The sequence below is a fragment of the Typopeltis vanoorti genome, chromosome 17 (genome assembly GCF_054136105.1).
Source record: "Typopeltis vanoorti isolate ZY-2024b chromosome 17, IOZ_Tvanoo_1.0, whole genome shotgun sequence".
Taxonomy (NCBI): Eukaryota; Metazoa; Arthropoda; class Arachnida; order Uropygi; family Thelyphonidae; genus Typopeltis; species Typopeltis vanoorti.
In genome coordinates, this window is record NC_143565.1 from 88,123,272 (window position 1) to 88,146,318 (window position 23,047).

Sequence of the window (23,047 nt, forward strand, 5' to 3'; positions counted from 1 at the left end):
AATAATGGTCTTAACGTCTAATTCCGCACATATATCATTTTCAATAGCTTATTAACGCCAAACTAACAAGCCTTTTATGTGACATACTTGCTCTTAAGTAGGTTTTAATCAATTTCAACTTGGAAAAGGAACGTTCACCGTTCGCTAATGCTCATAGTCAAATTATCGTGTCTTCTTTCCTCGTCGAATTTCGGTACCAGTTTTAAATTCTTGTTCTCTATCCACCTCTTCACTCTATCCACCTCTTTTAGAACTTCTTTAAAATTTGTATCTGATCGATACTCTTGTAAGATTATTTTTAAGTTTTCGACAGATTGTAAAGCAAGTGTAATGTTCATATTTTTGTCTTGAAGCATTTTACTCACAGGTTTATTCTGTTAAGTAAATCATGACAAGTTATACGAGAGCAAATAAATTTGTTGTCCTTTATTTTAGCACATAATGTTTGTGCTTCATACTAAGTTTCTTTCTTTATTAAAATTTTCATGATTTAAAATTCCAAAAAGTGCATCGTAAATTTCTCCTAACTGATATCGTAGAGGGCGGATTGCATTAATTTTACTTTCCCATTGCGTTTTTGATGGCTGTTTCAATGTTAAATTTTTTACAAACTTTAAAAGGATTGCCCAATGTTTGTAAGAGAATGAAAAGAAATTGTCTATTTCTTGAATAATTGCAAAGAAACTAATTGTATCTGCATTCACTTTGGCTGCATCGTTAATGATTAAATTTAGAGTATGAGCAGCACATGGCACGTGAAAAGCTCAAGGAGTTTTGTTCAAAAGCAAATTTTGGAACCCATATTTTTTTCCCGTTCATATTTGCCGCATTGTCATACCCTTGACCTCGCATGTCTTCAATGGGGATGTTCCATTTTTCCAGTTGTTCCATTATTGTTGCACATAAACCACGTCCTGTGGAATCTGATATATCTACAAAACCTAAAAAGTTTTTCCTGATCTTGACAATTCCATTGTCACAGGAAACAAAGCGAATAATAATGGTCATTTGTTCTGTTTTCCTTGCATCACGTGTGCAGTCTAAAATTATGGAATAATATTTATATTTTAGAATTGATAATAAAATTGTATCCCTGATTGCGTTACTTAAAGTTTCCAATATTTCCTTTTGTCTGTCTTTACTCAAATAATGTTCTCTATTGTTTCGATGTAGGGCCCTTTCAACACGATTTTTCCATAACGGGATCAAACATAGCAAACAGTTCGACTAATTTTAAAAAAAATGCCATTATTTCTTTCATATAATTTATCAGGTGATCCGCGAAAAGCTAAATTTCGGCTACCAAGGAATTTTATAATTTCAATCAAGCGTTCTAAAACACTCGTCCAATGTTTCTTTTCCATTTCATACATGTGCTTTGAGTCTGGAAATCAATAGTAGTTTTGATTATTAAATTTTTATCAAGTTCCTTCCATTTTAAGAAATTTTTCATGTGAGTTAAACTAGTCTCATGTCTATGCAAAGTATTACTTAAATTTCTCCAATCGTTATAACCTTCTACAAGACTACTTGATTCAGTAAGTGCAAAACGTTTGCAACAAAAGCAAAAAACAGAATTTAAAGTTTCGGAATAAATGAGCCATGTTCTTGGCACGAGCTCCCCGTTTTCCATTTTTCTATTATAATACGTGTCGCCAAATTTACGACCTATTTATCTCTGGGATATATTATATTTTTCTTTTGAACAGGCCCCATTTCAATTAAAACAACTCGTAATTTTTCATCAATATTTCTCCATTCACCTGGATCTTCTAAATTTACAGAGACTAACAATGTGTTAGTTTCGTGGTCAACTACAGCTAAATTTCTCCTAACTGTTTTTCACTTAAATCATGCGTCTTGTTATCTTGTTCAGCTGCAATAGTACTTTCATGAAAACTGGATGATGTGCACGGTTCTTCAACTCTGATTTCTGATGTATCGAGTTGGTTACAATCTGCATCAGAATATTTTAATATTTTAACAAATTTATTAAGAGCCCAGTTTGTTTCTTAATAACTGCTTCTATCGCAGCATGACGCTTACGATTTTGTTCACCGGATAACTTTTTATTACTTTTTGATTCCATTTCTATTTTATACCCACAAGAAATTATTACACAATACGACACAGAGACGAAATAATAGTCCGCACTGCGCTGCTGTCAGTAGCCTACTGAGATGCGTACCATATGACTGGCTAACTAGCAACAAATGTTTGGTACGAAAATTCGTTTCTGCGCATAAAAACCGTTCACCGTTTCACTTTAGGTAGACTGCAGTAGATACAACATTCTGCAGGCAAGTTTAGCCTGCTCTCGCTGCAAAATTGTAAACAGCCGGCTGATCAAAGAGGCGGCAATATACAATTTTTTAAAATTTTTATTCGGTGTATCCGGCCTTATTTATTTTAATATTGATCATTCTAAGAATTTTTTGTTTTTTTAAAAATGTTGTTTCCTAAAAATGAACTTATTAACCATGCCCCGGCAGCGGCTCCCCCTTCGTGGAGACGCCCGCATGCACCGCATGCTCTGCATGCCCACTTCCGCCGGTACTGGCTATATTGAACAGTTTGGCATTGCATAATACAGAATGTATGAATCTTTCGAAGTCATAAGTGTTGTGAAAAGATGGTGAAAAGAAATGGGGATGAAACAATAGTTAAATGATCTGAAGTCAAGAACAGTGATTGATAATGGTTGGCAAACTGAATTCGGAGAGGGAATAATCACCATCCCGAATTCTAGAGATGGCGAATTAAGCTAATTGTCTGTTAAAGATAATACCTCTCTCTCATTCGTAATTACGAACAGTTAGGATTGGTCTCGCGAGATGAAGTTCACTCCTCACAATAACTCTTAAAAATATAGACAAAAATGGTAAAATACGTAAATATGAAATATGTAAAAAAATTCATTTTTTTCCATTAAAATTTTTTTTTTTTTAATTTTTGCGATTCATTTTCTGCATAAAAAACAAATGTGGGTTTTGATTAATTTCAGTGTCTGAAAAAAGAAAAAAAAATTGAAAACTGTTCCAGTAATCAGATTAACAAAGATCAAAGAATCAGATTTAAAAAAAAAATAAAAATAAATCAGCTAACGCCTTTTATTCCTTAATAGGGAGTAGACGAGGCCTTTATGCCCTATCTAGCTTTTGGAGACCGAGTAGGCAGTTCAATCTCCACCGGTAGCAATCAGAGATAGCTGGACCATGTCTATCAGTAATTATAGGCGGCTATTGATGAAGAGACTAGCAAACAAGCGCTGCCCTTTCTTGGTGCCTAACCCTAACATGATATGTTATTGTCTGAAATAATGTGGGTACAATGGTCGATTTTCTTGAGTTTACGGGACGAAAAACTCGAGTTTCCAGGAGGAAAAACACGCTTGCCCGTGCCAGAGATCGACCGAAGAAAGGCTTAGAAAAGGTTCCTCCAGTCGGCGACTAGACTTGAACTTAGGTCTAACTTCGAGCGGCCAAGCGCAGAGGACGCAAGCGCCAAATCCACTGAGCTACACACGCCAGTTAGAATCAGATTAACAAAAATCTAAAGATTAGATTAAGTCAGATTAACGAACATTTCATAAGGGTTTTAGAAGTATGTTATGGTGAATTTTAAGACTTTCTCTGGTAAAATTGTTTCTGCTTAATGTTTTGTTTTCGAACAGAAAATGAAAACGTCCAAAGAACGGGAATAGTAATGAATTATGAAGATGCTGAGAATAGTGTATATTCAGAAAGTTCTATAGATCACGTAAGATGTTTGGTTATCGCAACAGTACTTGCAATTCACCTGGACGAATCTCTCAGCATCAGCTTTTGGAAAGAGTTTTTTGTATATTCACTGACCACATTTCAATTTGTGTTTTGCCATAGCGCCATCTTCTAGTGACGTCATTTATTATCACAGCAATTAATATTACTGTAGACGGCTTACTTATTCATTGTAAATATAAATTCGCGTTATTTGAAATCGTTTTTACACCGACGATTTAAATCCTGACCATCAAATTTCATTACATTTCTTCGAAACAAAGACTATAACGTTTTGCTAAATTCTACTATTAAAAATGATGTGATCAAAAACTCAACGCCGGCCTGTGGCCTACTAGATAGTATACCTCTCCAACCAACAGGTTGTGGATTTAATTCCCACTTAGGGCATGGATGTTTGTAAAAGCCTGTTCTAGACAAGCCTGTAGAGCCCATTGGGTTTATAAGTTTGTTTTGTTTTTTTTAAATCGAAATAACTACAAAAGATTCCATGTACCAAATTTCAATAAAATTCGTTGCGCTTGAAACGCTTCAGGTTCAATTGTTTCTAATTAGCACTCTTGCTATCACAAACGTTTTGTTTGTCCGCTCATTTAATTTTTTTTTTTCTACACTGGAAAGTAGTAGATGATTTCCTGGCATTATTTTACTACCTAACTTTTGTTTAGATCAGTATTTCCCAACGTTTTTTGGATCATGCCCCACCTCAACGCCTCAAAGATTTTGATGTCCCCCCGCCTCGCCGACACTGGTGAGTGTTTTGAGGATATCAGTGATGAGGTGACGTATGCAATATCATTTTCTAATTCTCCCCCCCCCAAATATTCAAATTTCCACCCTGTGTGGCGTATGCCCCACGTTGAGAAACACTGGTTTAGATGATCAAGAAAAATGACCTCCCACTATACCAAGAACAGCTCGCTGCATGCTTCCTCTGTCTTTCGCCAGAAAGACAAGAATTATTAATAGTTTGGATGCCAGTAGCACTTCTGGTTATGATGATATCCTCTGCCCCATCAACTGAACTATGCAATTAATACCTATCCTATATCTTCTGCACAATCTTTCACACTCATCTGGCATCGACTATGTACACAGTTGAACATATAGACTTGCTTCCAGCAAAGAAGCAAACATACATATTTTCAGTCCATTTCATAGAAGAGAGATAAAGCAAGATACCAAATGATAACCTATTGTCCTCACCCCAGTCTTTAAAAAACAATGGAGGTAATAAGCAAACAAATTCATAACCGCCCGGATGTTCACCCATTAATTAGTGATCATCCATATGGGTTCTGCCGCTCTCGCTCAACAGTAGATGTTCTTGCCAACATTACCATCCTTGGACACAAACTATGGAAAACTGGTCACTTTTGACATTTCTAAAAAAATTTGATCGGAACTATTAAGGCCTACTTACCAAACTATCGTCTTGTAATCTGCCTTCAACCCTTTACAATTCAGTGGAAAACTCCCTTTATAGTTGTCTATTATGGAAATTCGACATGGTTCCTCTCCTTCAGAGTTCTCACCAATGTTGGAGTGCTCTGAAGAGATAATTCATTGAGGCATCATGTGATAGAGGCGACTTATGGTATGAGAGTGTTGGATCTGGTCATGGGATCATAAGAGCTATTCATGAACAAGGTAGCCACATCGTCTTCGATTGGGAGAGTGATCATGTAATGTTGAATTGGAAGGTTGCAAAACATGGAATTTTTCTGTCAAGAAATGGTATATGTGGAAGTACAAGGCAAGTGATTGCGACAAGCTTAAGAGAAAGATTGAAGCTATACTATGACATTAAAACCTGCAAGAGAAGGATGTCAGCGGTGCATGGCAGATAGTTAAGGGTTATCTGGATGAAGCAATATCAGATTATATACCCAAAGTAAGTGGCTTAATCAGGTAGGAGTTAGATGGATAAGTAGTATCATTAGGTATGAGCTACAAGAAAAGTGTGGTGGAGTATATAAAGAGAAAGGTGACCAGAAAACCTCATAAGCAATACAAAGGTCTGCTGGCAAGGAAGGTGACTATCATGGTAAGGAAGGTAAAATCAGATTATGAAAAGAAACTATCTGAGCAGGCCAAATGAAATATCCAAGTTGTTGTTGTTGTTTTTTTTATTGTGGCAAGTAGGAGAAAGAATGGCTATGGAAGATTAACCTTAATGGTAGTGAGTGAGATGACAGAAACAGATAAAACAAGTGAGTTATTCAGTGATCACTGCAAGTATATCATCCAAGTTAGGTTACTGCTGTGACGAATGTGAAAGTGATTGACGTGAGAAAAGAGGTGGATGAATTGGAGCTGTTAAGATATTGCAGAATTTCAATTTAAATATGGCCATGAGATTAGCTGGGACATCAGCTCGCTTTTATTAAAATGTGCAAGGGAACTGGCAAAGCCTCTGACTAGATTCTTTAATTTAAGTCTCACCTCTAGAAGACTGCAGTAGCAAATTATAGACCAATCAGTATCTCAGGAATGGCGGTAAAAGTACCAGAAAAGTTGGTTTAATAGCGAATTCAGGAAAGGGTGAATAAAAATATGATATTCTATGAGGGGAAGCATGGCTCTGTGAAGGGTTGATCATGCCTTAGCAATTTACTAACTTTCTCTAACAGAATGACAGCTGAATTGGATAATGGGAATGGTACAAGATGATTCTGCTGGATTTTAGAAAGGCATTTGACAGAATTCGACAGAGATCTCTGTTATTCAAATTATAATAAATAGAGATGAATATGGCAATATTTATATGGCTGATGGCATGATTGAAATATGTTGGCAGTATGGGCAAATGTTAATGGGTATCGGTTTATTGTAAAGAAATGTAAGGTTATGCATTTTGGGACAGATATAGGTTACAAGCAATATAATACATTGACGAAACTGTACTCCAGGAAATCGATCAAGCTAAGATTTTAGGGATGGTAGTAGTAGACAGAGAGTTGACGTTTAGAGGGCATATAATTAAGGTTACCAAGGCAGCTCACAGGATTACTTAACTATTGAAACAGCAAACAAGCAGAGATAGTCATTCTTCTTTATAAGGGCTTAATACTTCCACATCTGGATTAGTGCGCTTAGGTATTTCTTGGGGATGACAAAGTGATGAAGAAGATACAGAGGAGAGTGACCAAGATGGTTAATGGCCTATTATGGAATTCTCCGTATGAAGATATATTGAAAGGTTTTAGATTGCAAAATTTGTTTGATAGGAGAAATAGAAGGGATATGATAAACACATTTAAGTTACTTAAAGGATTTTATTAGATTAATGCAGGGAGAAATGTATGCACTTTGCTAGAGCGGGCAGAATAAGAGGTCATCCCTGGAATTTGGGTAAGTGTGTGATTAGAAAGGGTATGAGGACTAGATGTTTCGCTTGGAGATTGGTGAATGAATAGATTGAGTTACCGGAGTCAGTTGTGACTACTTTGTTAATGAGTCCAAAGAGAGGCACGACATGTATTGTGTGGTTAGTTTATATTATAGTTGGTTATAATTTCGATATCCATGGATCCCCATATAACGACAATAACAGTAATTCTTTATTAGACTAGACAATCTTGCGAACTTCAATTTCCGAAACAGTCATATATTATTTGTCACAAACAATCTCACTTCACTTTTCTTTACCTTTGGTAATATTCAGATCAAGAAAATTGGTCTAACAATAAACTATCATAAAACAAAAATAATGACAAACCATGAACATATTCTCTTTAATGTTGAAAATACTATAATAGAATATGTAGAGAACTACAAATGCTTAGGCCTTGAAATCCAGTGCAGAATCGACAGTTTGTAAGAGCCTGGGGAATGAAGCATTGGATGAAAGGGGATCTCCCAATTTATCTAAAAAAGAAAATTATTACATATGATTGTCCTATTAACTTTGAGTTATGTTTCCCAGACTTGAACACTAACCACTACATAGAAAAAGAGCTCCACTTTTGCCAAAGAGCAATGGAGAGGAGTTTACTCGGAGTATCCAAACTGGATAGAATAAGGAACAAGGATTTAAGAGACCTAACCTAACAAAAATAAAAGACGTCATTTGGAAAGTTAAGAAATCAAAATGGGATTGGGCAAGCCACTTGGCAAGATATCACGTGATGACAGATGGTCAAAGAGAGCAATAGAGTGGCTGTCAAGAGGAGTCAGAAAACCTGGAAGAAAGAAAAAGATGGAGAGATAACATGAACAAACGGCTCCGTGTCACATGGACAAGAGTGGTCTAGGATAGGAGAGTGGGAGAAGTTGAAGGAGGCCTTTGCCCTACCCTACAGTTGGACATCTTGGCTAAGAACAACAATACTCAGATCACCAGGCAAGATCACGTTTCTCTTCTTGGATTGACACACACAATCCATAATTGGGCAGTTTATTTTATTTTATTTTTGAAATCGGTAGACAACCGGTTTCCATTTCTTACTGTCATTACTCAGTTTTAGCATCAGTTATAACAATTAAACTTAGACTATAGACATTGGAGACATAATAGGAATTAATTTTAATTTATATTCAATTTGCAAATAAACGTGTATAACAGGGGGAAAAAGATATTATTATCAATCAATCATGAATCTAACACAGATTTGGGAGCGAATTACTGCATTACAATGCACACACATATGTCCAGATAATAAACCGGACAGCATCATACAATTATTTACATGAAGTTGTTCAGGGATAAAATTTCAGTTTTTTATATTTTCTCCGGAGATGTATGTGACACGTCAGAGCGCTATCACACGGTGGTATTTCTCTTTAAATCCAACGATAAATAATAAAAATTACAGCACGTTTATGAAATTAAGACCTGGCTTTGGCATATATTCTAATACCATATTTGAATAATAAATTCAGTCAATTAGTGGAGAATTAATATCACTTCGACTCATTTCGTTAAATTTTGCTGATAAAAATGATCCAATTGAAATCTAAATTGAACTACCGGATATTTTATGTACGAAATACTAAATTTTATTTATGTTTTCTCTAGTTATAACAAAGCCGTTGCAATACTTAATTTCGAAACGTTTTGTCCTTACCAAAATTGAAACAAAAAACTGAGACAGCTCGATAAAGCCAAATACCGAAATTCAATAAATTCCGTAGCAGCCAAAGTCATGGAATATTACACCCAGACTTTGTACCAGGACGTTATCCCAGGCATCCAATGGAGATACCGAAGCATCAGTTCATTGTTCTATGCCATTTGAATCATCTACATTGTGTAATATTACACAGGACACAACACAAATCAAGCTATTTGTCCTTTCATTTGGAGCCACATGTATCACTCGTTGCTTATCCTTCGCAAAATGATAGTTTTGAAAAAAGGAGTGGCTTTACGATAAAGCATAGAGCTCAGAGTGCCTCCTAACCCTGGTTCAAGTAATCATCAATCAGTGTTATGTCACAGATAACACTAAAAGGCATTTGGAAAGAAGAATCACCGACACTCGATCGCTAGCTGGTTCTGGTCTTTCCTCCACTGATCGGGAAAAAGTGGAAGGCGACACCAGTCATCAAGAGGTAGTTAGAAAAGAGGTGGAAGGTATGAGGACTGAGTTGGAGACGATGTATAGTGCGCGATTGGAGTCTTGATATTATTTTAGCTGATGCAACAAGAACAGGAATAGGTGGGAGAGAGAATTCGGTGAATACTAGAACAAGGAAGAGAGTAGAACCAACAAGAAGTCAAGAGAATGAAAGAACGAGGGAAGTAGAGGAAATGAGAAAGGCCACGACAGACAAAGTAAAGAGAAATGTGTGGCGATCAGATCATTGAATCGCCATATACATGGCGATTCAGAATGTACAGTATTAAGATGTTAGAAGGGTGATTACCTGACGGAGCAGTATAGAGAGTGACTAAAGCAACGAAAAGAGAACAAAGTGTGGATGAAATGACATGTCATGATGGTTAGCACAAATGACCAGAGAAGCAGCGTTCAGGGGCGCGCCGGCAATATGTGCAACGGACACAGGAGCCAGGATAGTAAAGGCGCCAAAGATTTCAGGCGAGGAGGAAATACTTAAAAAAAAATATTATTCTTTAATTATATCAAAATAAATTACATTTTTGTTTAAATTTTAATTATATTTTATAGATTTGTCTTAAACAAATTATTTATAATCACTTATTTGTTATTATTCCTTAAGATCATATTTTATTCTGATCCTAGTTCTAACAAGTAGTTTAGCGTAAACAAGTAAAAACTTGAACTTGCGTGAGTTTACTGTTTACAGGATGACGCGCGTTTGAATTTGTTTAATCTTGTTATCACTCGCATTTGCGCTAAACATATATAAGAAAATCTGCTGCAGTTTTTAACTTTATTCTGTATTCTGCTGTTATCAGCAGAATATAGGCAACATCTTGCAATGTACCTGAATCGTCATGAGAAAAATTTAAATCATTTGAACAATTACAAAAAATGGACAGAATTAATTACATCCTTAAAAGATAAAACTTGCATTGATCATTTGCAGCAAACAGTTTTAGATAATGAAAGGAAACGTTGGCATGAAGTTATAAAAATAATAATTTTTGTAGTACAGTTTTTAGGCAAACAAAATCTAGCTCTTAGTGGTAAAAGTAATAAACTTTAAGATCGCAACAATGCCAATTTTTTAAAATGCATTGAGATCTTAGAAAAGTTTGATCCTTTTATATCGGAACACACGCGACGTGTAGCTAATGATCCTGATTTTAAAACTATGCCCTCCTATTTAGGAGATAAAATTCAAAATGAAATACTCACTTTATTGGCATCAAATATTAAAAATAACGTTTCTATAAAGTGTTTTTTTTTTATTAGGGGGAGGGGTATAGGGGCGTCAACTAAAGTTTTGCACACAGGCGTCGAACACTACTGGCGCGCCCCTGGCAGCCAGGTGTAAAAAGGATTTGAGAATAATGCTACAGATTGTGCAGCAGAAAAGTGTGAAGAGGATAGATGATAATAAGTGTAATGCCTTATTTTGACGTTGCAGAGTTGAGTAGAAGTACTAATAATGATTGATAGGACTACAAGAATATGCAGGAAGAGAAGACTAAAATATGCAAACCCCACAATACCCAAATCAAAATGAAGCGTCGTCTTCAGTGGTGCAAAGAGCGTGTACAGTGGGACGTGCAAGTTTGGAAAGCTGCGTTATAGAGACAAATCACACTACACATTCTACGAGAAGATGGACGATTGTGACTAATGCCTAGTGAATATCTCTTACTAGAGTGCGTAACCCCAACTATGAAATTCATAGCTGGCGGTGTGACAGTATGGTCCTGTTTTTCTTGGTTTTGCCTCGAATCTCTATTTGTGTGCCATGAACATTGAACTCCGAGAGATATCTGAACATTCTTGACAATGCAAAGCTTCCTGCTTTGTGGCGTTTCTGCGAAACTGACCATTGTCTCTTTCAGCAAGACAATGTACTGTATCATAAGGCCGCTGATGTAACTGCATGGTTTGTGGACATGAACTTCACATTTGACTAGCCCCCGCAGAGCCCTCATGTAAACCCTATTGAACATCTGTGGGATGAACTGAAGCGTCGGGTGAATCAAGGGACGTCTTCGTTTTTCAATTGATGCCTACACCTTCCGAGCATACTGGATCCTTGCAGTATGCTCAACATGCAGTGAGTAGGACAGTAAAGCAGTTCCTCAAGCTGGCTGCCAGTTAGTGTACGGGACCAAAACAGAAAGTAACGCGATTTTTCGTTTCATGATTATCTGGCTCATAATCTTACTGCCAACTACACTACCAGATCAGCTCGTGTCTGAAGAGAGGCTGTGTAATGGTATGTGGAAGGCACTATCAAGGCTATTGTGGTTTGGAGACTAGATGCTCATTGTATGGGCGACATGTTCAAAAATATTTTTCTCCTACTGCATGTTCTCCTCTCTTTCTCTTCATCTTTTGAAACTATAAACATGAAACTAAGCCAGTATAGTGTCTCTGCATTTAAACTAAAAAATAAACCTTCCTCGAAAATTCCAAAAATAAATAAATAATAATAAAAAATAATGAACTCAAAAATCTCACAGAAAATCTTTCATATTCACGTGATTTAAATGACTGACGTGCAACATCCGTCATTTAAACCTGATATTCTGTTTCTGACTGAACCTCACATTTCTACTGAATCAACCACAGCTGATCTTAGCGGGGACCAAATTACATCCTGTATGACTCCCTCCGCTATAATTGAGGTACATGTGCTTTTGTGCATTCTGATATTCCTTGCCAAATAATGCCTAACTTAGAATCTCACCTCCTGCGGCCTAAATTTGTTTTGACATATTTGATTTCATCTGCTGTCTCTACCGTTCTCTCAATTCTGAAAATCATTCCGACTGGTGTTTAACTTCCTATCTTCAAAGCTTGGTTTCATAAAATCTGAATTTCCAACCAGTGAAGTAGTTCTTCTTGGCGATTTCAATGTCCACAATTGTAATTGGCTCCCTTTTTCGAATTTCACTGACCAAGCTGGAAGAGAGGCAGAGATTTTTGCTGTAAGCAATGACTTGAAACAGATCATTCACTTCCCTATCTGAATTTCTGACAATCCTCTTCACATATGTAATAATCTAGATCTTTTCTTAACTAGTTCTCCTACCAGGTACTCTGCTTAGATGACTGCCCCTCTTGGTAATTCACACCACAACCTTATCCAAGTTTCGTCTCTGGTAGACGGTTCGTTAGCCATTCACAACTTCACATACTCGGACATTACAGCAATGCCAATTGGGAGGATTTGTGAGACTTTTGCTCCTCTTTTCTATGGTCAGACTATTGCTTTCATTCTTCAGGTCCAGATATCTGTTGTGATCTTATTACAGAAATAATCCACATTGAAATGGAAACTATTATTTCTCACTTTGTTCAAATTCTTCAACACATATCTAAAACCCTGGTTCTCCAAAAGTGTAGCAAGGCGGTCCAAGAAAAGCAAATAGCCTATTATGAGTGGCTTGATACCAAAACACCATTTTTTTTTAATTTTTTTTATTTTTTACAGCTTACACAGCTTCCCACAACACTTGCAAAACCACAATGAAAAGAGAAAAGTTTAAAATCCACAAGGACAAATGTAGAAAACTCGCTGCTTGTGTCACTGGCAATTGCGCTTTCTGGTCACTCGACAAAGATGGACAAAAGTTACGCCCGGCGCAACTTTTGTCCATTTATGCTTCCTTCTCTATCTCAGCCTAACGGTAACATTATAATATCTCTTCCAGTTTCTCTATATCATGGCAAATTAACTCCTTTGCCTAGAGCATTGCCTCTCATGACTTCTATGACCTTCTGCCAGAAAAACATCAGAAGAATCATGAATAACTTGGATGCTACAAAGACAGTCGGTGCTTATGGAATTCCGTCCATTGTGTTCAAGAGAGTGCTCCTAAACTAACATATGTTCTTTATCGTCTATTCACTAAAATGTACTGAGCTGACATCCACCCTACAACATTGAAGAAAGTTCATATACAACCAGATCCCCCCCCCCACAAAAAAAAATAAATGTCTACAATGAAGCTATCGACCTATTACTCTCATCAGTTCTGTCTAAAGTAAAGGATTATCAACAGTCAACTTGAGAACTGCTATCTATAGATTTCGCCAAACTAGATTCACAGGAGTCTCCTAGCGTACGTCACACCTCTGACCTATTCCATGGAAAGGTTTGGAGAAACCTCTACCATTGCGCTTGACATCTTCAAGGCATTTGATAGGATCTGGCATCGAGAGCTTCTCAACAAGTTACCATCGTTTGGACCGCCAGCTTTCTCTCAGATTGATCCCTACTGAAATGGTGTTCTTTTTTTTCTCTCTCTCTCTTTTCAGACTTTCGTGTTAATGTCCATGTCCCCAGGGCTCTATCAATTTATGCGTCCTCTTCCTGATTTATATAAATGACTTGCTCTCATTGACTGTAAACCCTATTCATAGTTTCCATGATGATAGCACTTCACTCGTCCTACTCATATGACAAGCCATGCAGCTCAAACAACTCAAATTTCAAGATCCCACATGATTGTACAGCGATCACGAAAATAGCTTTGATTGCAGTGAAAGCAACTAAGAACTTCAATGCTTCCAAAACACTGTTTTGTTGTTTTCTCACACAAGTAAAAAAAACAACAAAAAAACTCGGATCTTTTCCACTTACTTTTGATAATGATGATCTTAACATTCAAGACCAAATTTCTCTTCTCAGACTGACTCCAAACCTTTCCTGGCACAATCACATCACTTCCATAGCATCATCAGTGGGAGAGGACTAAGACCTCCCGAAAAATTCTTGATACTGTTCGAAAAAGAGCAGGTCGGTTGATTAATGACATCTCTTACAGACACTCTTCAGCTCCTTTCGCATAAAATATTAGCTTGTGCATTGTCTCTTATACAGATATTTCCATGGGAATTTTTTCGCAGAACTATCACTCATTATGCCTCCAATTTCTTCCAGATGTACAGAAACATTTTTACACCCTTTAAACCGAACCTGCTACTCCCAGTCATCTTTCATTGTTTCTATCTCTGTTCTGTGAAACGTTCCCCCCCCCCCACCTTGAAGCATTTTCAAAGAACTACAATCTTTAATACTTCAAGAACAACATCAACAGATTACTCTACCCCCTACCTACACATGGCATTTATTTCCTATAGACTCTTCTGTCTTTCATGTGTGGGAGTAATATTTAAAGCTATATATAGAGAGAGAAAGGACTAAAAATGCGCATATTTTTCTATAAATAAATGCCAGGAGTATCAAGAATAAAGCAAAAGAATTTTTGTTGTTGACTGACTTCCACTAAGATTATTAGTTTTACTGAAACTGGTTATCATAGGCTGATGTCCTGTCGGGAATAAAGGTAAACGAATACACTATTTTCCCTCAGGCTTGGGAGTGGGGGTTGGAAACGGAGGTGATAGTTGACGAGATGTGGCCTATCAGGATAGAGTCAGAAAAGATATAACACACATAGCTTTGAGATCGCATGTGTGTGAAATGAAAATGGGGAGGGACAAATACACTATCTGTTCAAAAATATCTGGACTCCTGCATATCCTAACTCTCACTCTAATAACAAAGGCATTAATATGGAGTTAGCCCACCCTCTACTACTATAACGATCCTCAATGTTTTGGAAGGCTTTCCACTATATTTTGGCAAGTTACTGCGACAAATCTCTTCCATTCTTTCAGATAAGGTTATTGATGTTTGGGGATTCCGCCTAACTCGCAATCGGGGTTCTCATTCATCCCACAGATGTTCGACGGGGTTGAGATTAGGGTTCTGTGCAGGCCAATTGCACAGAGCCTTAATTCTTCAACACCACCCATCTCATCAAATCATTTTTTCACAGACTTCGTTTATGGAGGGGAGCATTGTCGTATTATATAGGAAAGGATCTGTATCAACAACAGCAAACTGTTGCATAAGATTGGAAGCACAAAACATTTTAGAATACCATTACAGACGGCAGTATTAAAATTCACCTTGAACCATGAAACATTGCCCCAGTCCATGATGCCTCTTCCACCAAACTTCATAGTCGGCACAACACATTCGGACAGGTAGCATTCCTCTGGCATTTACCAAACCCAGGCATATCCGTGTGGGTACCAGATGGTGAAGCATTATTCATCACTCCGGAGAATGTGTTTCCACTTCGCTGGAATCCAACAGCAGACACCACTCCACACTACGTTTGGAGTTGCCCTTGCTAATGTTAGGCTTTTGTTGGGCTGCGCGGCCAAGAAACCCATGTTCTTCAGCTTCCAACTAACAGATTTGGTGCTGGACTTACTTGCAGAGGCATTTCAAAATTCAGCAGCGAGTGTTTTAACTGAAGACCGGCGATTTATTATTTTTTTTTCCCCTTTTTTTTTTGATGTACCATGCGCTTCAGCACTTAGCAGTCCCACTCTGCGACTTTGTGCTGCTGTTTCCCTAGGCGTTTCCACTTCACAATAACATCACTTACAGTTGAATGGGAAAAGTACAACAGGGTAAAAATTTCCCCAATCTAGTTATTGCAAAGGATGGCATCCTATGATAGTGCCAAATCGAAAGTTCACTGAGCTCTTCACACGGCCTATTTTACTATTAATGCTGGTCTATGAAGATTGCAAGACCAGGGTGTTTCCTTTTATACCTATATGAGCCATAGTTGTGATATATATAGCCATCTTCACTACTACGAAGTGATGTCCGGATATTTTTGATCAGATAGTGGATAAGTAGTGAGAGATTGCTAATATGCCAAATCAATGTAGAGAATGTTGAGCAGGAAATATTTAGACAAATTGGCTCGGTGAAAAGCGAATGTTCATTAATGGCAATTTCAGTAATGATAATAGAGATTGGATAAAGGAAATACCATATAGTAATAAAGAAATTCAGTTTCTGGAATACTTGAAAGACGAATGTGTCTTATAGCATGCGTTGAAGGGAATCCGAGGATCGAAAGTTTTGGATTTTGTTTCAGCATCAGAGGATGTGATTGTAACTGATTTCATTCTTAATGAGTTGAGCCTTGCAACTGGGGTTGAGTTGAGGTTATTTTGGAGTAACAGCCAAAGCACTCGCAGTATAAACAGTGTATTATGTCTGCGTGTGTTCTTATGACCGGTTTGCATGTTTTGCGAAATGAGATATCCTTCCACCACCACACAGGACCGGTTAACTCACATTCAGTTGAAAAGCCCTGATAAAGATTCTTCGAGTCGTAGATGAGGTTCTAAGAATTGGAAGGTAAAGAGGTAAATGTCAACATTGCGCAAAAGCTAGTTAATGACATTTATTAACAGCAATGGCAAAATGCAAACCGCGAATGAGGAAAAAAATAGGATACAATGGGGACTGAGGATATCTAAAAAGATTGCATATGAATGGCTAGAGCAAGAGGTGATGAACACCTGCATGAGGAATATAAAGTTCACGCAAGAAAGACGATTAGTATTATAAGGAAGGAAAATGAATGAGGAGTTTGGCGCTACATTCAAGAGGAGGGTCTCAATGAATTTTTTCGTCATGTGGCAAGCAAGAGAAGGAATAAAATGTGAACGAACGGTCTTGATAGATGGAACAGGTGGTCGAGTCACCAAAGTGAAATATAATAGAATATCCATTAAGTAATTGCTTAATGAATACTTTATTGGAGTTTCATTTTCTGGCGAGAAAGCAAGTTTGATTCAAGGGACAGAGATGGGTGAAAGATGAGAGAAGTGGGTGCATTTAGAATACTATTCTGGATGTTAACAAGGCGGTAGGACTGGATGAAGTTTTTCCACATGTTTAGGGAAAGTGCTAAAGAACACCATTGAATTGGATGTTTAATTAGAGAAGTTGGTTCCCAGAGTGGGCGGTAAATCCCCCTTGGGGGGACTGGAACGATCCGGGGGGGGAGATTGGCCTCATGGGCAAAAGAAGGCGTTGAATTGAAGTAAGGGGGGGAGGTGAAAGCATAAAGCACAAAAATTAGGTGCCGAAACATTTTTTGATATAATTTTGTATAACGTACCAGAGTGGTCTGAAACGTTCTCTGCCTCAACCATAGATGACAACACCATCAGCACGATTTTTTTTCGATCAAGTAGTTTCTTTTATACAGCTGCCTGAAGCAAAAGTGTTGTCTCCGTATCCCTTGAAATGGATAAAATTGAGTATTGTGCGGTTATAAAATTCTTCGTAAACGAAAGTTTAACGCCAAAAGAAATTCATTCGAAGTTTATGGACACTCTTCTCTTTCGTTTTCGACAATTAAGAAATGGGCTGCCGAGTTTAAACGTGGCCGTACCAGCCTTGAAGATGATCCACGTGAAGGACGTCCAAAAAGTGTCACCATACCAGAAATCATTGATCAAGTGCACGATATGGTATTGGATGACCGGCGAGTCAAAGTGTGTGAAATTGCTGAGACTATAGGCATTTCAAAAGAATGTGTAGGATATATTTTGCATGAAGAATTGCAAATGAAATTGCGCAAGATGGGTGCTGTGCTTGTTCACGGCAGATCAAAAACGCACTCGCATGAAAATCTCTGAACAGTGCTTGGAGCATTTTAACAAGAATAAAACTGATTTTGTGTGTCGATTTATTACTATGGATGAGACTTGGATTCACCATTACACATGAATTTAAACAGCAGTGAAAACAGTGGACAGAAGCCGGTTTGGTAAATGCAAAAGAAGACAAAGTCTACTCCCTCAGCAGGAAAGGTCATGGCATTGGTGTTTCGGGATGCTAAAGGTATTTTGTTTATTAATTATCTTGAAAAGGGTAAAACAATAAACGGGGGATATTATTCCGACTAACCCGATTTGCAGAGGAAAAAAAATCATCTTTCATCAGGACAATACACAGGGTCACAAATATGTTTTGGCAATGGGAAAATTAAATGATCTGCATTATGAATTGTTGGAACATTCACCATATTCCCTAGATTTGGTTCCCTCTGACTTCTATCTCTTCTCAAAACTAAAATTCTTCCTCGCTGGTCAGCGTTTTTCTTCGGATCCAAAGGTAATTCCAGCTGTAGAGGAGTATTTTACAGATCTTACTGAGAACCAATACAGGGACGGGATAATGGCGCTGGAATAAATGTATTAGTCTTAAGGGAGATTATGTTGAAAAATAAAAATAACCTTTAAATTATGAATTCGTTTTTTCATTGTAGGCCGAGAACTTTTCAGACCATCCTCGTATGTAAAGGTCGTAATGGTTGCTTTATTTTCCAGGGAAATGTACAAATGCAAGTTTCAGCCGATCGACGTTGTTGTAAGAGGTGCGCAGTCCTCATCCCCAACTAGCCGAGGATTGCGCGCCTTTACAACATTTCCTTACTGATTGTGAAATCGGGAAAACCGCATAATGTTCGTGAAGAACTAAGCCTACCAGCTGTAGGTGAGGTCATGCGCACTGTACTGCACAAGCCAGCTTCTGATATTATCAGGAAAACTCTGAGCAATAATAATCGCATTTGGCTTTGCTAATATATTCAATATTTAAATGACAACTACATAGTGTATGGCCAATGTTTCTAAACTCAGGTTTCTGTAAGTCACTATATTCAGTAGTAGTGGCGGCTCGTGGCTTGAAATCGTGGGGGTGCTGCAACTTTCGAAATATACATACACTGTAAGTACAGTGTATACGTGTTTGGATAAAATATCAAAATTATGGTAAAAATTTTAAAAAAATTAAACATGAAAAAATAGTGTTTATTTCCGATAAAATTATACAGTTTGGTATAATTCAAAATTACTTAAAAATAAAATATATTCTTCTTGTTTTGTTTCATGAAAAAATATTGTTTATTATCGATAAAATTATACAATTTAGTATAATTCAAAATTACTTAAACTTCTGAGGTCATAATTGTCAATAACTCCAATAATGTTCTAAAATAAAAACTATAACAAATGTTATGTCTTTAATTGTAATGTTCAAATATTTAAAGAGACGGAGTAAACACGATAAGCACTACGAACACTCTACTACTGACGCAAACTGCATATAAACAACAGCGGAACTGCGCGACGGACAGTGCCGCATTATACTTATAGCTCGCATTTCACTATGACGTGCATATCTTGCTCGCGTAGCAATATGACACTGCAGTAAAAAGAGTGCTGCTAGCGTCCTTCTTCCTCCTAAGTGCTACAAGATGGATTTTTATTATTTTTTTTAAACAAAATAAGAGAATTGTATAGGATTGTTGATGATACAATTAAATATTACAAGCAAATATAAATATAAATAAATTAATAAATATATTTATATATCGAGAAAACTTGGGGGTGCTGCAGTTCCGCAGTGCCTATGCACGAGCCGCCCCTGTTCAGACGTGAAATCGACCAGGAGATCCTTTGGATGGACTCGCTGCCTATCGCTGTTGCTCATTTAGTACTACCCAGAGGAGGTAATAATGAGGCTGGCTGCACTTTTGTAATATCTTTATTATATTATAATAACTTTTCCTTTTATATTCCTTTCTTATTCTATCTTACTATTGCATACTATGTTTATCCACCTTTCACATTTTACTAGTCATATGCCTACGAACAATGGAAATTTATTTGTTATGACTGTGCCACCAGTATTTCTATATCGGCATGGCATAAGACTCAGTAATACGTCCGGCAGATCTCTCTCTCGCTCTTACTAGCATAAATTCCTTCAATAAAGTTTACATAAACAGTCATGGTTCTCAAGTACTTAAACTACACCTTTAAAGCCTTAGCTGTTTCCCACTTACAGCTCACAGGTCTTACTTTATTTAGGAACAGTACATTGTAAATTAAAAGATCAGGTGGCACTCTATTTACATATAAATAAAACACATTTTTTTACATTAATATTAAAGTACATTAAACGATAGGGAGGTTCTCTCTCTACCTATCCGTTAGATTTTTAGCTTAAAGAAAGAAAATTTCCCTTTTCAATACTAAATAACTATACAATATAATTACTTCTCTGCTTATTAAATGAAATTATTGAAGCTCTAATTTATTCACAAAGAGGTTAGCTAGCTATGCCAAGTTATCTCACAAATCAGAGGATTCTCTTATAGACACTGCTTATTTTTAGTCCCTTATCTCTTAAAAGTCCATCTAAACTATTTTTCCTATATTACATAAAGGAAACATTGAAAGAAATAGGAATACATTCACATATGCTCTGTCTTCTGGGTTGCGCACTTTATCAAGGATTTTTCACTGGAGTCCTAAACCCTTCTTCCGTCTAGGGTCTTAGATTTTCTTTCTGCAGTGTCTTGTTTCATCAAGGATTTTTGGCGGGGCTTCAGAATGCTGATCTCCAGTACTGTTGGGCTTCTGCTGAGCGGTCCAGCTTGTGGAACTTACGCAGTCTCACTCAGAAGACAATGCATTCTCCTCCGGCCATTGAAGTATTCTCCTCGATTATTAACTTCCGGTAATTTTCCACCACCATATCCAGAATCGAAGTAGCCACCGGTGGATTGGCTTCCCTTTCTCTCCAACATCTGGCATACCCTAGCCATATCATCCTGTCCTGTTTCCGACTCCGATCTCGAGGTTCGGCTCAGTCCCTTTTTATTTCACGTTCTCTAGGACCTTGCACGAAGGGTGTAATCCCCGAAGAATTCGGCACGACTCCTTGATCTTCTGTTAAGACCGACTTGTTCTTTCTTCTCCTGGTATACTACACAAATCCAATTAGACAGACACTGGAACTACTTGTGAATCGCTCCATCCCTTTTAAGAATGACCTTGACGGTGGGCATATACAGAGCTTGTAAAGAATGGTTTCAAAAACACTTAGTTAAACAATAACATGTAGGTTGAAGTGACATAGCATTTTCTTTTGTTTCCTGCAAACTTTACCCATTCTTTGTTTGCTGTGTTTTGGCCAAGTAAAATTTATCATAGGATTAAATATATTCTTTTTACAAACGTTCTTTTTATATTACAATCTTTTGAGATGTGACCTCTGTAAAAGCCGATGTAAGGCGCTTGTAAAATTCCAAGTTACATGGGAGTTTTACAAGGACACGTATGGCTGAAGGATCGCTACGGACGCGAGCAACATTGTCCCAATTGCCCCATGATCAATAATACAGTGCAACGAATTGATGAAAAGGCCCAGGAAGACTCGTTATGTGAGTATTTAAAAACAACCCAGCTCTCGATACAACTTGAGTCTACTTTACCAGGAAATGAAGACTTAATACATGAAAGAAGAAAAAATTTGCCAAAAATTATTTGCTATCGACACTAAAGGAGAATCGATATTTCTTGCATTGAAAGAGTTTTTTAAAGAAAAAGAAATCCCTCTGAATAATATCTTGTCAGTTGCTACCGATGGTGCTCCAGCGATGGTAGGGCGCTATCGCGGTTTCACCTGCCCACAAAGGTGTTTTTTTGCAATGGGAAAATTAAGGGATCTGCACTATGAATTGTTGAAATATCCACCTTATTCCCCAGATTTGGCTCCTCTGACTTCTATCTCTTCCCAAAATTAAAAATCTTCCTCGCTGGTTAGCGCTTTTCTTCGAATCACAAGGTGACTGCAGCTGTAGAGGGGTATTTTGCAGATCTTACTGAGAACCACTACAGGGACGGGATAGTAGATGATGGCACTGGAATAAATGTATTAGTGTTAAGGGAAATGTTAAAAAATAAAAATAATTTTGAAATTATAAATTCGTTTTTTCATTGGTAGGCCGAGAACTTTTCAGACCACCCTGGTATTGCATATTTCAAAGAGGCAGTGCCAAATGTACTCACTGTACACTGTGTGATTAATCGTCAACATTTAGTTACCAAATACTTGAGTGATCGCCTACACAGGTCATTACATTATGTAATTACAGCAGTCAATAAAATCGAAAATCATTCATTGAATGACAGATTGTTTGGACAAACTTTGTATTGAAAACGATGACGAATTCAATCGCTTGCTGCTCCATACAGAAGTTCGTTGGCTATCAAAGGATGCCTGTTTGAATCGATTTTATAAACTGTTTGACTGAGTGCTACAGTTTTTAGAAAACAGAGATGGATTCTTTACGAGCCAACTTGATTAATTTCAAAAGTGACATAACTTTTTGACCGACTTGTTTAACAAATTTAATGAAACAAATATGCACTCTAAGGAGATGAGCCGAGTTTAATAAAAACAAAAGCTGTTATTTCTGCGTCGAAGTTGTCCTCTACAAACGAAACTTAGAATTCAGCCAGTTTTCAAATCTATTAACAGTGGAAAAATGTGATGAAGACGTACTCGGCCATTTTCAGCACTTGTTGGCTCTCCCTTGCGATTTCAATCAACGATTTAAAGATATTGAAATGATAATACCCAACTGGATTTTGGACCCGTTTTCAAGTACAAACACAGAATTTTTAGAATTACAAGAACTGATAGAAGTAACTACAAATGAGGAATTGAAATTAAAATTCAAAAACAGGTACAAACAGTTCTAGATACAAAAGAAGATGCCCATGCTTTATCCTGGATTGTTGGCTGTAGTAAAAACGTTTTTAATTGCATTACCATCACCATATTTAGCGAAACGTAGGTTCAGTGTGGTCACAAATCTGTAAACACGATAAGAACTACGAACACTCTTATTGGTGCAAACTGCATATAAACAACAGCAGAACTGCCCGACGAACAGTGCCGCATTACGCTAATAGGTCGCGTCTCACTATGACATGCATATCTTGCGCGCGTAGCAATATGAC

The 23,047-nt window shown here is 37.3% G+C and overlaps 1 protein-coding gene across 1 annotated transcript in view; it reads left to right on the forward strand.

Annotated features, from left to right (window-relative positions):
* The first annotated feature begins 21,335 nt into the window (after nt 1-21,335).
* LOC150097610 (transcriptional adapter 2-beta-like) overlaps nt 21,336-23,047 on the forward strand; it is a 226,707-nt gene continuing 224,995 nt past the window's right edge. The window contains exon 1 of the mRNA XM_090406959.1: nt 21,336-21,462. Within this exon, the coding sequence (XP_090263085.1) occupies nt 21,336-21,462 (127 nt within the window). The remainder of the gene's footprint in view (nt 21,463-23,047) is intronic.